The sequence below is a fragment of the Conger conger genome, chromosome 19, assembly GCF_963514075.1.
Source record: "Conger conger chromosome 19, fConCon1.1, whole genome shotgun sequence".
NCBI classification, from domain to species: domain Eukaryota; kingdom Metazoa; phylum Chordata; class Actinopteri; order Anguilliformes; family Congridae; genus Conger; species Conger conger.
Genome location: NC_083778.1, coordinates 10,974,580 through 10,990,377, shown reverse-complemented (window position 1 = coordinate 10,990,377; position 15,798 = coordinate 10,974,580). Strand labels below are relative to the sequence as shown.

The 15,798-nt window shown below is 46.6% G+C and overlaps 2 protein-coding genes across 3 annotated transcripts in view; both read left to right on the top strand.

Moving 5' to 3' along the window:
• Positions 1-7,172: 7,172 nt before the first annotated feature.
• Positions 7,173-10,414, top strand: LOC133119251 (caveolin-2-like). Its single transcript, XM_061229770.1, has 3 exons — positions 7,173-7,602; positions 7,961-8,148; positions 9,461-10,414. The coding sequence occupies exons 1-3, from the start codon at positions 7,453-7,455 to the stop codon at positions 9,609-9,611; spliced, it is 489 nt and encodes a 162-aa protein (XP_061085754.1). The 5' UTR covers positions 7,173-7,452; the 3' UTR covers positions 9,612-10,414.
• Positions 10,415-11,904: 1,490 nt separating this feature from the next.
• LOC133119222 (caveolin-1) overlaps positions 11,905-15,798 on the top strand; it is a 6,673-nt gene continuing 2,779 nt past the window's right edge. The window contains exons 1-3 of one of the 2 annotated variants that reach the window (XM_061229729.1): positions 11,905-12,097; positions 12,617-12,711; positions 12,841-13,008. In XM_061229729.1, the coding sequence (XP_061085713.1) occupies positions 12,904-13,008 (105 nt within the window). In that variant the 5' untranslated portion in view covers positions 11,905-12,097; positions 12,617-12,711; positions 12,841-12,903. The remainder of the gene's footprint in view (positions 12,098-12,616; positions 12,712-12,840; positions 13,009-15,798) is intronic. The other variant, XM_061229728.1, reaches the window with a different exon arrangement.

The following is a 15,798-nucleotide window of genomic DNA, read 5'->3' as shown; positions in this document are numbered from 1 at the left end:
AGTGCTGGTACAGGCCTTTCCCATGAATGGAAGATGGTCCTCCACTGTAGCTTCAACCCTGGGTTTGCTGATGATCAGGCTAAACCTGACAGATATAGATATTTGCCAATTGTTCTTATCCTAGAAGACCCCAGAAACGAGGGCAAAGGACCTGCTTTGAGGAGCCGTGAACACCAGGGAGGCAAGCCCACTACTACTGCAGATTTCAAACAGCAGTTTGGCAGACAGGGTGCACCTGCAGGTCTCTCCGGAACTTTCCGGAACCTTCCCCGCTGTACAAACACCACTCTGACAGGCCGACGGCTGTTTCCACTCCAAACCCCGAGCCTCACTTGCACCGGGAACAGCTGTCATGTAAATATCACTCATTTTTTATTATTTTATACAGGCAAAATGCATAACGTGCACAACTCCCAACAGTTAACAATTCCGCCTAACCTGGCACTATAATCTATTATTATTTTGTCGTATGGAAAATGGAGTTTTGATAAATTGATTGATGCTTAATGCTCTGTGTTTTCACCAGTAATTCCCTTACCTTGAATTTAGAACAGAAGTGGTGCCTGTCCATTTCGTATTCTCCCTCAACTGAGTCGAATAAAAAGCAGGCCAGCACGTGCATTTTCCTATTGGGAAATAACGGTGTGTTTTTCTTTATTCCTCTTGCGGTTGATGTCTTGTTTTGTCTGGAATGCAGTTCGAGATTCCTGGCCTCCCGGTATCTGCGGGATGATTGATGGGACGTGTTTTTGTGTTTTTATTCGGGCGCGTTCCAGAGCCGCGCCTTCGTGTCTCAGCGAGCCGGGTTCAGACGCGCTGGCGGGAAAGAGGCTCGTCCGCTTTCCCCGGAACGCAGCCTCGGGGCGGTGAATCAGCGCCGTGGGGCGGGTTTTGGGCAGGCGTTACCGCGACAACCTAATTTCCCCACGCGCCGCCGTGTCTCCGTACACTTCCCGCCCCGGGCCCCCGAATCCGCCTCCCAATTTTCCTCTGCCCTCAGGGCCAGCCTGGAAAACCCTGCAGAATTCCCATGGCCAGTACATTACATCACAGGTATTTAGCTGATGCTTTTATCCAAAGTCGCTTACACTTGATTAGACTAAACGGGGGACAATCCCCCCTGGAGCTATGTGGGGTGAAGGGTCCCTGTCATGTATCTTCGCCCCTTGACAATAGGCTTCTCCAGGACAGTAAGTGCGTTAAGGGCATTTTAACACTTGTACTGTGAATACAGAGTCTTTGATACTGAACTCTGTCGCTCATAAAATTTATAAAGGCATGAATGGAACCTTAATGGAATGCATTACTTGCACTTGTTTGCACTTTATGCGAAAGATGACCGATTTAGGGGGCGATGAGAACGTTCTCTGAAGTTGTCACGGCAACTGAGCCTGCGATGGGGTCAAAGTTCAACTACAAAGGACAGAGGCGACCTGAGCACTGCGTGTCTCCTGCTTTAGGGGAGGAGGAGGCTTTTAGCTTAACCGCGTTTCCTAAAACGGTTCATAGACATAACCCTATTGTAGATCTAATCCTCTGTCATCAGATTAATCTGCAAGGCCCAAGTCCTTATCTTTGTTGTAGCCTTAGCACTTGAAACTACTTCCCTCTAGGGCCTTTCAGCGCACTTGTCTCTGGTTATGGGTATGCACTTTGCACTTTGTTGTACGTCGCTCAGGATAAGAGTCTGCCTAACGCCTGTAATGTGATGTAACGTGACGTAACGTAGAACGGGCTCTGGGTCGGACAGGAAGCCGTCTCCGGGGTGATGTCCGCGCCGATATCATTGTTGCCGTGGCGTCTGCGCTTCCTCATTAGCGAGCAGCGGAAGCCTTTCATTCTGTCCTCGTTTCGCGGAGCTCATTGGGCGGAGCGCCGCTACCCGCGGTCCAATCAGACGCCGATGAAAGGCGCGCACAGTGCGTCTGAGGTGAAGGGCGCCCCGCCCCCCACACAATGGAGCGGCACAGGAACGGGGCGTGGGTGCAACAAGCTTTAGCAACCCCACAGTCTCTGACACGTTTATATGTGCAGTTCCACTCATACCCGTCTCTCTGATGATTCAGATGAAGCCGTATGAGATCTGTAATACTTGATATTATAAAACGGGCAGTTTAGATCCTGGACGGTAAATGGTTGGCATTTATACTTTATCCAAAGTGCTGTACAGCGGATGCTTCTCATTCACCCATTCATACTCACGCACCAATGGTGATTGGCTGCCATGTAAGGCACCGACCGGCTCGTCGGGAGCATTTAGCAAAAATGCCAACCATTTAGGGGAGACTTCGACACAGCCGGGCAGGGGTTCGAACCAGTAACCCTCCGACTGCCAGACGACTGCTCTTACCACCTGAGCCACTATTGACTCAATTGGCTGATTGTTTATAACTGTTTTATAAAAGCATTATGACACTTGATGCCGTGCTGTGTTGTGAATACAACACATTATGTCGAACAACACCCCGTGACTGTATTCTCATGTTGCTTAGATAGGAACTAGCTTAGAGTTTCATCATTCAGTAGTAATCTTGAGAACAGACCTGTTGGAATATTAATGCGTTAACCTCATTAACTCAAGCCCACTCTGGGGGGTGGTGTATCGACGGCAGTAATAGTCGCTGAATTTGATTCATTTTCAAGTAAGCGCACATAACCGCAGAGTATTCTGAAATGCGGGTGTCAGAATGGTCTTGTGATTTAGGGAGTGAGCTCTGCGGGGTGAGGCACATTCTGAACAAAGCCGCTTTAGTGTGTCCTGCTCTGCAGCTCACAGCCTCTCACTTTGAAGAAGAAACCGGCAGCTTGGCGTTGTAATTTTGGGTAAACATCGCACCGGGGCGACGAGCCCTGCTCCTCGCTGAAGAAGTGGGGCGTGAGGATGTTGATGATGTTGTTATTGCACTCGTGATAATTTACCCCTTCAGTGCGCGGACACGCAGGTTTACACCCTCGTGGAATAACCGCGTGTGTGCAAGAACCATGTCGAGAGTACACGTGAACTATAAAAATAATCCCACTTGTATGATGAGTGGAAAAAGGTAACCAGTGTTTGGTCAAGTCACATTTTATATTCGTGTTCTGTTTTCACATTTTCGACTGTCTAAGTCAGAGACGTGTGAAGATGCACATCACTCAATGTGACATATGTGGAAAAAGCCAGTCACGTGTGAAAATGTCCAGTTCAGATGTGAAATTGTGATAAAAAAAAATATGCCAAAATGCTTTTCATGACTTTTATGTTTCCTGTCTGTGAGCTGAGGACACATCTGCCCCCGCACACAATCTGCACATTCAGTCCACTAAAACCAAAAGCTTCTCAGAACACTTGGACAGTCCATAACCATAACTGTGGCTGTAAATACTCATTAACCCTTTAAGGCGTGAGGTTACAAATGTGTGATCAGAATGTTCTAAACTGAACATTCTAATGCTGATGTAACAAGCACATCTGGTGATTGAAAGCAATGTAGCTCTAGAACACTGAATTGTTCTAGAACTCCATAGAACGCTGAAGACATTCCAGAAAAACCGACTCTGGAGAGGCATAAACCCTCCACAGCTCAGCCCTGGTCTTAATGGCCGCTTTGCCCTCTCTGGCCTGCGGTTGACGGATGTGTAGGTAAGGCACTCTTTTAAAAATGAGTGCTGTGGCAGAGGACCCAGAGGCTTAACTACAGGTACTAAATCCCAGCATGGCGTCCTACATCTGCACCCTGGAGTAAAGTTCTCTACCTGGAATGTTCCAGTAAAAACTAACTTAGTCTTTTTTTTTTAGGCTAAATGATTTAATAATAACACAAGTACATAGTTGGATCATCTGCTAAGTCAAGACAAAGTTTACAAGTTAATATTGCATTGATAATCAGACTCCCAAAGTGAAGGTTAATGTACTAGCCACATCATTCTGCATTTGAGGGAGGAAAATAAAATCTATTGAGAAGACTGGTGCCTGCCACTCACCTGACACTGCCATACCGAACTGTCAGGGATCTTGAATGTTCGCTGTTGTGCTGAGTAGCACTGTCCAGTGTAGCGCTGAGTGTGAATTCATACTAACACTGGGATCTTAATTTTTATGAAGTTAGCATTCATGTAGCATTCGGATAATCTGTGACTATCATCCGAACAACACGTCCTCTGTGGAGGAGGCAGAGCCCGAAGACTCGGGGGAATCTGCACCTATATCCCTGGCGGAAGTTGCTGAGGTAGTCAAAAAGCTCCTCAGTGGCAAGTCGGCAGGTGTGGATGAGATTCGCCCTGAGATGCTGAAGGCTCTGGACATTGTTGGGCTGTCTTGGCTGATACGCCTCTTCAGTGTCGCGTGGAGGTCGGGGACAGTACCTGCAGAGTGGCAGACCGGGGTGGTGGTCCCCATTTTCAAGAAGGGGGACCGGAGGGTGTCCTCCAATTATCGGGGTATCACACTCCTCAGCCTCACCGGGAAAGTTTACTCTAGGATGCTGGAAAGGAGGCTCCGACCGACGGTCGAACCTTGGATTCAGGAGGAGCAATGTGGCTTCCGTCCTCGTCGTGGAACAGTGGACCAGCTCTTTACCTTGGCAGGGTTGCTGGTCCGGTCATGGGAGTTTGCCCATCCAGTCCACATGTGCTTTGTGGACTTGGAGAAGACTTTCGACCGTGTCCCCCGGGGAACCCTGAGGGGGGTACTGCAGGAGTCGTTATTACAAGCCATCCAGTCCCTGTCCAGTCACAAGTGAGAGCTGTGTCCACATCCCCGGCACAAAGTCAAGCATGTTTCCAGTGGGTGTGGGACTCTGCCAAGGTTGCCCCTTGTCACCGGTCCTGTTTGTGATATTCATGGATCTCAAGGCGCAGCCGAGGTGAGGAGAGTGTCTGGATTGGTGACCTCAGAATTGCGTCTCTGCTTTTTGCGGATGACGTGGTTCTGCTGGCTTCATCGGACCTTGACCTTCGCCACGCACTGGAGTGGTTTGCAGCCGAGTGTGAAGCGGCCGGGATGAGAGTCCCTCCAAGTCCGAGGCCATGGTTCTCTGCCGGAAAACGGTGGATTGCTCCCTCCGGGTTGGGAACGAGTCTTTGCCCCAAGTGAAGGAGTTCAAGTATCTCGGGGTCTCGTTCACGAGTGAGGGTAGAAGGGAGCGTGAGATCGACAGGCGGATCGGTGCAGCGTCAGCAGTAATACGGGCGTTGCACCGGACCGTCGTGGTGAAGTGGGAGATGAGCCGGAAGGCGAAGCTCTCGATTTACCGGTCGATCTACGTCCCAACCCTCACCTATGGTCACAAGCTTTGGGTAGTGACCGAAAGAACGAGATCGTGTATACAAGCGGCCGAAATGAGCTTCCTCCATAGGGTGGCTGGGCTCAGCCTTAGAGATAGGGTGAGGAGCTCGGACATCCGGAGGGAGCTCGGAGTAGAGCCGCTGCTCCTTCTTGTCGAAAGGAGCCAATTGAGGTGGTTCGGGCATCTGATCAGGATGCCTCCCGGGCACCTCCCTTTGGAGGCTTTCCGGGCTCGTCCAACTGGGCGGAGACCCCGAGGTAGACCCAGAACCCGCCGGAGAGATTATATATCTCTCTTGGCCTGGGAACGCCTCGGGATCCCCCTGGAGGAGCTGGATTGCGTTGCTGGGGAGAGAGACGCCTGGAATACCCTGCTTAGCCTACTGCCACCACAACCCGACTCCGGATAAGCAGATGAAGATGGATGGATGTGACCATCATGCAGCCATACAATGTTTTCAGAGGCATGTTATGAACGGAAAGGCTTGGAAGACTCTGTGGAACAGAAGCACAGATTACTATGATGAGACGGCAGCCAAACATCCCTTTTAGTGCCATACAGAGGGCAGAACAACAATCCTGCTTGGCCATACACGATATTTCCCTTCTGATACACCACATCCACATCTGGGCCACTGACGTGCAGAACACACACCAGCAGGGGAATAACTTACCCTGTGGCCTGTCACACACACACACACACACACACGGTGCCAAGCACAGACACATACACACACACACACACACATGCAGACAGACACACACACACAGTGCCAAGCATATGCACATACACACCCACACACACACACACACACCCTGTGCCAAACCCACACATATACATACATGTGTACATCCTGTGACAAGCACACACAAATATTACATGCATACACAGGTTTTCCCAGTACACGCACACACACACACACACAAACACACACACACACACACACTCTCTCACACACACACGTACACTGTGCTTGTCCCTGTCAGTGTGATGTCAGACGCAGGGCTGGCGGGCTCAGTGGCACGTTCCATGCGTGTTGGTATGCTGATGCTCCTGGGCTGGCAGTGTCGAGGCACGCCAGCGACCGCCCTCAATGCTGCTCTGTAATCTCCCTCACCGCACAGCTCCGCACTGAGCCAGGGTGCGCAGGGAGAGCCTCTCCAGGCAGGCACAGAGCCAGGCACATCCACACGGCTTCTTTTTCTCATTCACAGACAGCAGTGCAAGGCAGACTTCAGCAAAACTACTGCAAATAACAACCAGGGGTGGCAGGTTTATTCTGTTGAAGAGTAGGTTCTTCCGGAATATTCATTTCAGAATTCTAAGTCGGTGTTCTAGAACTCCAGTTGCTTCCAGTTACCCGTAGTGATTGTGACATCAGTATTAGAATGTCCAGTTAAGAACATTCCAATCGCATTTTTGTGACCTCACCTTAAAGGGTCGGTTGGTCGTTGCTTGTGACACAGCTGAAGTATCATTGAGCTCTAGCTGTTTCAGTTGCTGCACTACAGTCTGTATGAATGGTTGACATTTAAATTTTAATTTGAACAAACTGTTGGGTTTACAGATTATGCGAGGCAAGCAAGGGACAAAATATAGACCCCTTTCACGGTAGCACCGCCCTGCCGTCAGACATCGCGGTTTGGAGAATGCATTTTCATCTTCCCTTTCATTACCACTATAAACTCTCTAATTAATGTATAATCTTTCAAGGCTACTGGTCTGTGTATTCAGGACATGTATTACACAACCCACGCTGCTACAGTGATTTATTTAGGAGGAAAGTCAGTTCTAGTCACAACGAAAATGAGAGTGGCTTCCATTGCAGACTGGGAAGTAGGAAGACTCATTAATAAAATAACGTAATCTTCACAATGTCGGACTAAATGAATTGCATGGTTTTAGTATTTTATTATTTTAGGCTTCCCGTTTTGCAAACTATGCGCTTTTATACATAAAACAGTGCATGCGTAATTTTAACTCAATGTTGAAATGAAAGTAAAGCCCGTTAAAGGTACATAGCAATGCAAATGCGTATGTTACACGGACTCACGAAGAGCGTGACTACTGAAGCAACTCTGTGTCCTCGCCGTGGTGCGCTGTTTTACGAACGGGGCGGGAGTCTTCGTCTGGTGTTTTTACGCGCACTGAGCGCGCTCCATACCGGAGCGACCGCGAGCTGAAAATGGGATTCGAAAATGAGAAATCCGAGACGAGCATTATTTTGGACGAAGATGAGTTCAACAGATCAGTTGAACCTATTCTAAATAAGAAAAATAAAGCGGTTACGGAGACGGCAGATAGAGACCCGCAAGACATAAACGGCAACTTAAAGGTAAACGGGAACTAACGAAAGACAAACGAAAAAGCAGCGCAGGACCAAATAAAACTGTTTGTTGTCCACTGTAAGCTTTAGCTTTTACAGTAGGTGTGACGCTTAATTTTTCAGTTTCGTCTTTGCGAGTGTCCTGCTTTTGCTTTTTAACTGTGTATTCTAGTTTACGGCATTTTTGTCGCATTTACGTCCATGCACTTGTAGACCAGCAACTACACCTATGTCCGCACGTGCACGTGCAACTGTCACTTTTTTTTCTTTCTTTTTTTACAGCATCAAAACAGTAGGACGTGTATCACAAGTGCGGCTTGTCCAGTCTGTGAGTTGTTTTGAAACTCGGTACAATCTCGCCCCGCAGGTTAATTTCGAGGATATCGTCGGCGAACCGAGCGCTGCCCACAGCTTTGACCAAGTGTGGATCTCAAGCCACGCCGTGTTCGAACTGGTGAAATATGTTCTGTACCGGCTTCTGACCACGGTACTGGCGATCCCGCTGTCGTTTGTAGCCGGAATCGTCTTTGCGGTCCTCAGCTGTGTACACATTTGGTATGAAACCCTTCGTAGACTGTTTATATACTGTCATGCTTGTTATAGCCTTGTCAGAACTCGGATGTTTTCCAAACCAAACTGCCTATGAGTTGGCAGTATTCATACTGTTTTCTTATCTGGGCACTTAATATATGTTAACAACTCGCTATGGTGTTATCACTGGCCAATATTAGACCAGAAGGATGGGGGTGCTTCGCTGTTCTGTCCACATTATGTTTGCCTGGAGATGTGACTAACGGTGGAAAAAGAGACGATTGCACAATTCCTGCTAAATTGTCATCCTTCTCGACTGACGTACAGCAACAAGTTTTCCAGTGAATTTTTGTCCGAGCGTTGCAAGATTCGTTCAAGATAGACACAGGCCGATGCTTTAGCGCTTGCATGGATGACTGGAATATTTGAGGTAATGCTCAATATTTCCATGCATTAGCCTTTTTTTCCATACAGTACTGCTGTTATGAAACAGCAGTGACTCATTCTCAATGCTCTAAGCTATTTTCATATAAACCAATATAATGTAGTGCACACCTAACATAATTAAGTACGCACAAGGAAACTTTGATTCGACAAATATAATTTGGTGTACCCTAAGCAACTTTCACACGACTTGATGCAATTTGGATTGTGCCTTTTCCCTACATTCTGATTTCTCAAACTTCACCGAACAATTTTTGAGCCTGTGCTCCAAATTCAGTTATTTACTCAATATCACTGAAGAGTTCAATGTCATTGTAAAAATATACACCATGCGGCCTGTAGCGTAGTGGTTAAGGGGCATGACTCGGTGGTTCGATCCCCGGTGTAGCCACAGCCGTTGGGCCCTTGAGCAAGGCCCTTAACCCTGCATTGCTCCAGGGGAGGATTGTCTCCTGCTTAGTCTATACATCACTCTGGATGCCATTAATGTAGTGTATGTAATGTAACATGAATTTGTTCATCAGAGGTGTCCTATCTTGTTTACCTTGTTTTAGCCCAGCATTGAGGCACCTGATTCTACATTACATTACATTACATTATTGGCATTTGGCAGACGCTCTTATCCAGAGCGACGTACAGGTTATCAGACTAAGCAGGAGACAATCCCCCCCTGGAGCAATGCAGGGTTAAGGGCCTTGCGGGTCCCTGTCATGTACCTTAACCACTACGCTACAGGCCGCCCTAGGTCTACTCGCCAAGGGCTTGATTGAAGACCATGGTCAGTGAATTAGTTGAGTCAGGTGTCGTAATGTTGGGCTGACACAAACACCGGCCCTTTCGGGATAACACTGAGCGACAGGGGTGATGGTTCCCCTCCTCTCCTCTCTGACAGGGTGGTGATGCCTCTGATCCGGGCCCTCCTGGTGGTCCTGCCCCCCGTACAGACCGTCTGGGGCAGTCTGACGGACACGTTCGTCGCCCCGCTGTTCCACAGCGCGGGGACGTGTCTGTCCGCGGTCCAAGTCAAGGTCCTGGAGGACTGAGACGCTCCCAGCAGCACCGCCGGATAAAGAGACCGGGAAAACCAGATATCTGCCTGTCGTTCCACTCTGTCAGATGCTGCTTCCTCCGCCCGGTTTTAATGGGATCAAATGTAATGTGAGCAGGAGTAAGGTTAGCCTGTGGTGGGTTTTGGTCAGAAGTTTTTTTTTTTAAATCATTGTACATATTGTGACGATAGTGGACCATTTAGAGTCTGATTTACTAAAATATCTATTAATATAATGTAAATATTACAGACACAGATATGCAGTTAAGCCAAATTATTTTTTTCGCTGCAACTGTATTGAGCTTCCATTACATTTATTACTGTTATTTAGCTGAAGCTTTTATCCAAAACAACTTACAGTTGATTAGATTAAGCAGGGGCCAATCCGCCTGGAGCAGTGAATGGAGCAGGGTCTTGCTCAAGGGCCCAACAGCTGCATTGGTGCTTGAACCACCTGCCTTCCTGGTCCCAGTCAAGCACCTTAGCCACTGTGCTTTTAAAAACAGCATTTGTATGTTTTTTTTATTTTATTTATTTTATTCAGATGAGTGAGTGACCCCTAATGTAAACAAAATATGCTATATGGTATTTTTTGTGCAGTAATATTCAAACATTGGATCATTAAATTATGACAATATTTAATTGTTCATGCTTTGTGAGAAATTGGCTTTGTTTGGGCTTACCTTTACAATATAAGACTATGTTGAAAATAAGAATTATTGATTGTTGAATTGCCAGGCTTTTTGTATTCTTGTGTTTTCTTCAATAATGGTCCAATAATTACATAATGTTATCGGGTCTTGCTGCTTTGTATTGTGTAATGTGTTGCAGGACATGGTTAACCAATTCCACAATTTCTGATTCAGGGCCTCTAAAACAGTGACATCACATTACCCAAATCTAACATTCAACACAGTGCCAACCAGTTTGGTGGGTTTAGGGTATTAACCGATTGGCTCATGTAACTTGCCGTCACTTAATTGCGACTTTAGGTGCCTTTCTGTTGCTGAAAAGCCGCAAACGTGTTTCAGTATTTTATAAAATCACATTAGCCTTGACTCTCACGAGGCTGTTAAGTTATGGTTTCGGTGCAGTGCGTTCCTACTTAATGAAGCCAGGAAGACTGCGCTCACGCGCTCACTGGTATGTAGACCCGGGGCTACATGTAAATCATAGATTCCACAGTATTGCATAAGAAAATGCCCAGTGGAGAATTGCCGCAGTCTTGACTATTCGTTCGAACATTTAAATCATCTGTGCTCGCTGAAATGTGATAAATTACACTGAAAAAGGCATTTTCCATGAAGTAGCTAAGTGCCATAAAATGTTTTAACTATTAACACCTCGCCAGTAGTCGAGCACTCTCCTGCGTAATAATAACTCGGTGTGAATGTGCCTAGGGGCTATTCGTAATTCGAATTCAAGAGGACAGAAAGTGACATGTCGAAGAAATGTGTTTTTTACGACATGTTCCTTGTATGATGCTTCGTTTGAAACGTGTCGTTTTTACGGCCTGTTACGACAAGGTCCTGGAGTGACAGGTCTTCAAAGTCAGCTGATTTGACAGTGGTGCCGGATCATGCACATCACACAGAGAGTCTCCCTTGTGGAATAACGACGGATTCTACACACCAGTGCGCGAGAAATTTGTTTGCATTTGTTTGTGTCGCGTGCATATGCAAACAAAAAACCTCTGCTGTAAACTGCTGTCTGCTTGGACAGCTGTATATTTGCTTGGTTTTGCATTATCTCTGACCTGCCGTGCCCTTCCCCGCACAAAACAAGGCTTTTCACACACACGGGGCTCCATTAGCAGACTCCGCTAGTTTGCTAATCCTTTCCCAGGGAGTCACGCATTCGTTGTTCGCGCTTCTCTCAGATGCTCAACTTGAATGGTTACTCGATTGGTAAACTTAATTTATATTGCCTTAGACCTGAAAATACATAGCTTTGTCAATCACAGCGATATCAAACCTATTTGGACAAAAGCTCAGCTGTGAAAAGCAAAACAATGGGCTGGGTTTGCCATATATACAAATGCTTCCACACAATTCACACATTTTCCATTAAAAAGGCATATTATTATTATTATTATTATTATTATTATTATTATTATTATTGCTGTTGATTTTTCTTGTCAAGAATAATTTTCTTTTGGTCGACAGCATTACACAACCAATATCTAGTTGTCGTGGTTACCTGGCGGCGCACTACATTACAGTGCAAGTCGCACCGTGTCTCTAACAAGCTTTTCATTGTACTTTTTGAAAGCTACGCGGAAATATTACGTGACAGGATTTGATGTCAGTCTAAGTTAACTACGCTTCCTCTTAAACTGGATAATTTAAGTCCCCACGCCTCCCATTTTGGCTCTTTCTCCCCGCACACAGTAAAGTTTGGTACTGCCTCGGCAGTCTCTAAAGTATCGCTCTTCACTGTAAAGACAGAATGACTGGAGGACTTAAGGACGAGGGAACGGAGGTATGTATAACCGCTGTTTTCGGTTACTGCGAGATTACAGCGGTTGCCTTTGTGGGACGTGCACATCACACGGCGTTGTGCTTTGGGGATCTATAATTGTACAATCAATTAAAGTGTGGCGTCCAAGGTCTGGAGGACTACACGGATTTCTAATTTCAGTCCGTTTCATCGCGAGCCTAACCACTTTTCACACATTCAGATTAGCATCGCCCTAACGGAATGCGCCTGTCTATTTGTATACGTTGTTTGCCTACTTGTCTTGGCTTCTCAGATTATCTTTTATGGGCATGACAATATGGAACAACAAGTTATATTCTAAGAATATCTACAATTACGCATCATTGGCACGCGTACCCTGTGTCTTCGTGTTAGTTCGATTAGTTCTGTGCATTTATCAGTATGCTACCGTGAATTTTTTAAGTTTGCATTTAGAGACAAGAAAACCGTCTCAATTGCTATTTGAGTCTCTAATTCGAATATTATTCTTATATGTTTTGGGCGTTGCTACGTTGACAAAAGGACTGAGAATCAAGTGTGAAATTCAGTGCAGGCTGTGGACACGCCGAAGGTGGTCGTTGTGGACGGGGAGGAGAATTTTGTAGTGCCCCCTTGTGGTAAGAGTGACTATAAGGTTTCAGAGGGGTGTGGTATAAACCATTTTAATCCATTTAAAACCACCCCAGGCTGAGGCAGGCTGCAAGCTCGTGCCCTGCCGCGCGTAACTTTATTTCTCGTTCTAATAGGAATACGTGCACTCGCCGTTCATCAGGAAACAAGGGAATATTTACAAACCAAACAACAAAAGTATGGATGACGACAGTGTTCACGAGAAGACATTTGAAGATGTTCACACGAAGGAAATCGACCTGGTCAATCGGGACCCCAAGCACTTAAATGACGATGTCGTAAAGGTAAGTGGAAATCCACAACTCCGCACACATCCGCCTGTTTAGAACTATTCTCAGATCTGACGTCTTAAAATCGAAGTATCCATGTACGATGATGCTCAGGAAAGTTTGTAATGGTACATGCATGTCGTGCAAAATGTGGCTTAGCCTATCTCTTCATTTGCGGCCAGGTCATAAACTATGTGCCTTTTGATTTGACGCAGCTTCAGTTGCCAGCTGCGTCAGTAAAATTCGCAAATTTGAATGAACATAGGTAACATAGGTAATTTCAGGTACTTAAGTGATGCTTTTAAAATTAATTGAATCATATGCAACTTTTGCGGCGTTAAAGTTCTCCACTCGACTTTTACGCATCGTTCCGTCTGATTCTCGGTAAAGACCATTAATCTGTCACGGACATTTGATCACAAATTGTTTTGTGTGGAATCGATACAAAAGGTACTCGAAACTGCCTCCTGCTTATTCCATCCTACGACAAACATGTATGCGCAATTTTGAATGGTCAATTCCGTTTGATACAAACTTTTTAAAGGTACCTTTAGCTGTGGTGTCCCGCTGTTAAGCCGATAAGGCGTTAATCAACTGTTGTCAAAATGCAACAAGTGCAAGTCTTGAAAATGCCGTATTTTAAGTTGTATTCAATTTGGTCTGACTTGTAAACTCCAAACGATGCGTCACAGAAATCCGTATACATTTGGATATCTTCCTTAAAGTCAGTCATTTTCAGCTGGGGCTGAGTTACCAGAGGACACTGTGGCGTGTGTGTGTGTGTGTGTGTGTGTGTGTGTGTGTGTGTACCTTTTCTCATTTTAGTCCAGAAAGTAAACCACTTTAAGACCAGGAGTCAATGACTGACTCCTTTCCCTCGGTGGAGTAGGTCCTTTGTCAGGGTTAATTTGGCATTTTGAAGTGGTGGCCTTGACCGTGGAGGGGGGGTGGGGGGTGGGGGGGGGTTAGGTAGGAACGCCCTTGTGTCTGGGTGAGAGAGGGGGCGGAGCAGGAGCGCGGGGGAACCTTTTCACTCATCCTCTCCTCGCACATGCTCAGAACGAGCGATCGCACGGACGGCGCCCGAAACACGGACGGTCCGATCTCAGGAGACCCTCCGTGCCATGAGGCTCTGAGTCACAGAGCGGAACGTAACGCAGGGACGCTTATATCGGAGTATAACGGCAGTTATGAATATGAAGGAATGGCTCTCAAAGCCTGAAGTGGAACAGAATACAGAGCCGTCAGTCTCAAGTGGAAGGAAACGGCAGTTAAAGTGGAATTGAATTGGCATTGTTTCAAGACCTGAGGTGAAAGCAACATAATCAGCTTTTTTATTAGACTAGACCAACACCGTGCCCCGTATGTGCAAACTCTTCCTGACACGTTTAGTCAAAAACCAAGCCTTCTTCAGCTTCGTAATTAGCAACAGCACAGAAGCGTTGGTTAGTTTTTATATAGTACAAGTACACCAGAGTCACCGGTCTAGAGGTGTTTACGGACACCCTGTGACAGGAGGGTTATCCACAGCTTACTGAAACCTGGGCCACCCTCTCCCATACGGTGAGCGTACCCCGCTGTATCTCTGGGAAACGTAGTCTCCTCTCTGCCCAACGTGACCGCTGAGTTTCACAGAACTCCAGTTGCACTCGCTCTCTCCAAACAGCCCTGCTGCCACATCAAAGAGGCCTGCTACAGAAATACACATCTATCCCTTCCCCTACAATAGACACACTCCTCTCCTGGACTACATTCCTTCGCCCACACAGTTACTGTACCCCCCCCCCCCCCGTATCTCTGGGAAACGTAGTCTCCTCTCTACCCAACGTGACCGCCGCATTTCAGCTGCTCTCACTCAACAAACAGCCCTGCTGTCCCATCAAAGGGCATATATTCCGTTACGGAAATACACATCTGTCCCTTCCCCTACAATAGACACACTCCTCTCCTGAACTACACTCCTTCTGCCACACGGTGGGAGCTTATTGCAGGGAGGAGCGGGGGTGCTTTAGGGGAGACGAGGGGGGGTTAAGGCACCCGAGAGGGGGCTGTCCCAGCTGTGAGGAGAACGGAGCGGGTCATTTTTCCCAAATGAAATGCTCACAGAGATTCCCTCGGATGACTGCGCTGTCAGAAGGGAGAGGCCGCTCTTCTTCTGTGGTTTTGTAAGGGTGCGGAACGCTGTCAGTGATACGGCTTCTCTCCCCGGGAGGAACGGCTACCCAAAGCATCAGAGACGGTGTTTCTGTGCCAACCGCGACCCTCTCCCCTGGTGGTCTGAATACAGTATTAACACTGAGCCTTCTGATGTCATAGTGGGGGTGTGATGGAGGGGGCTCATTATTTCTGGATGTGGTATCCTTTACATACAGGGCTTCACCAAAAAAAAAGTCATAGTCACAAAAATGAATGGTGATGGGGATTCTATAATTGTTTTAGCTGAAAGCGTTTTTTTTTTACAATTCCACTGAGTTTTGGAAAGAACTCAGTCTTGATTCAGTTTCCCACATCCTGTAAAATTGTTTATGAGAACAGCACGCACAGACACCCACACACACACACACACACACACACACACACACGCAAGCACACAAGTTTTATATGTGAATGTTTATTTATAAAGACAGAAATATCTTTCCATAAACACTCAATTGTATTTCCTTTTTAAGCAATTTGAAGAACACACTCCTTGTCTTTGCTAATCAATGACAGATGCCTCTTTAGTCACAGAGTAAATGCGTACATATGCTTTGGAAAGCGATTAATTCCCTTTTTGCAGTTTGTGTGTGTGTGTGCGCATGTGTA

Bases quoted from the DNA above. Each gene is read 5' to 3' on its own strand.
- LOC133119251 (XM_061229770.1), top strand. From the start codon at position 7,453: ATGGGATTCGAAAATGAGAAATCCGAGACGAGCATTATTTTGGACGAA. The intron at 7,603-7,960 runs GTAAACGGGAAC...CTCGCCCCGCAG, and splicing joins ACATAAACGGCAACTTAAAG to GTTAATTTCGAGGATATCGT. The intron at 8,149-9,460 runs GTATGAAACCCT...CCTCTCTGACAG, and splicing joins CTCAGCTGTGTACACATTTG to GGTGGTGATGCCTCTGATCC.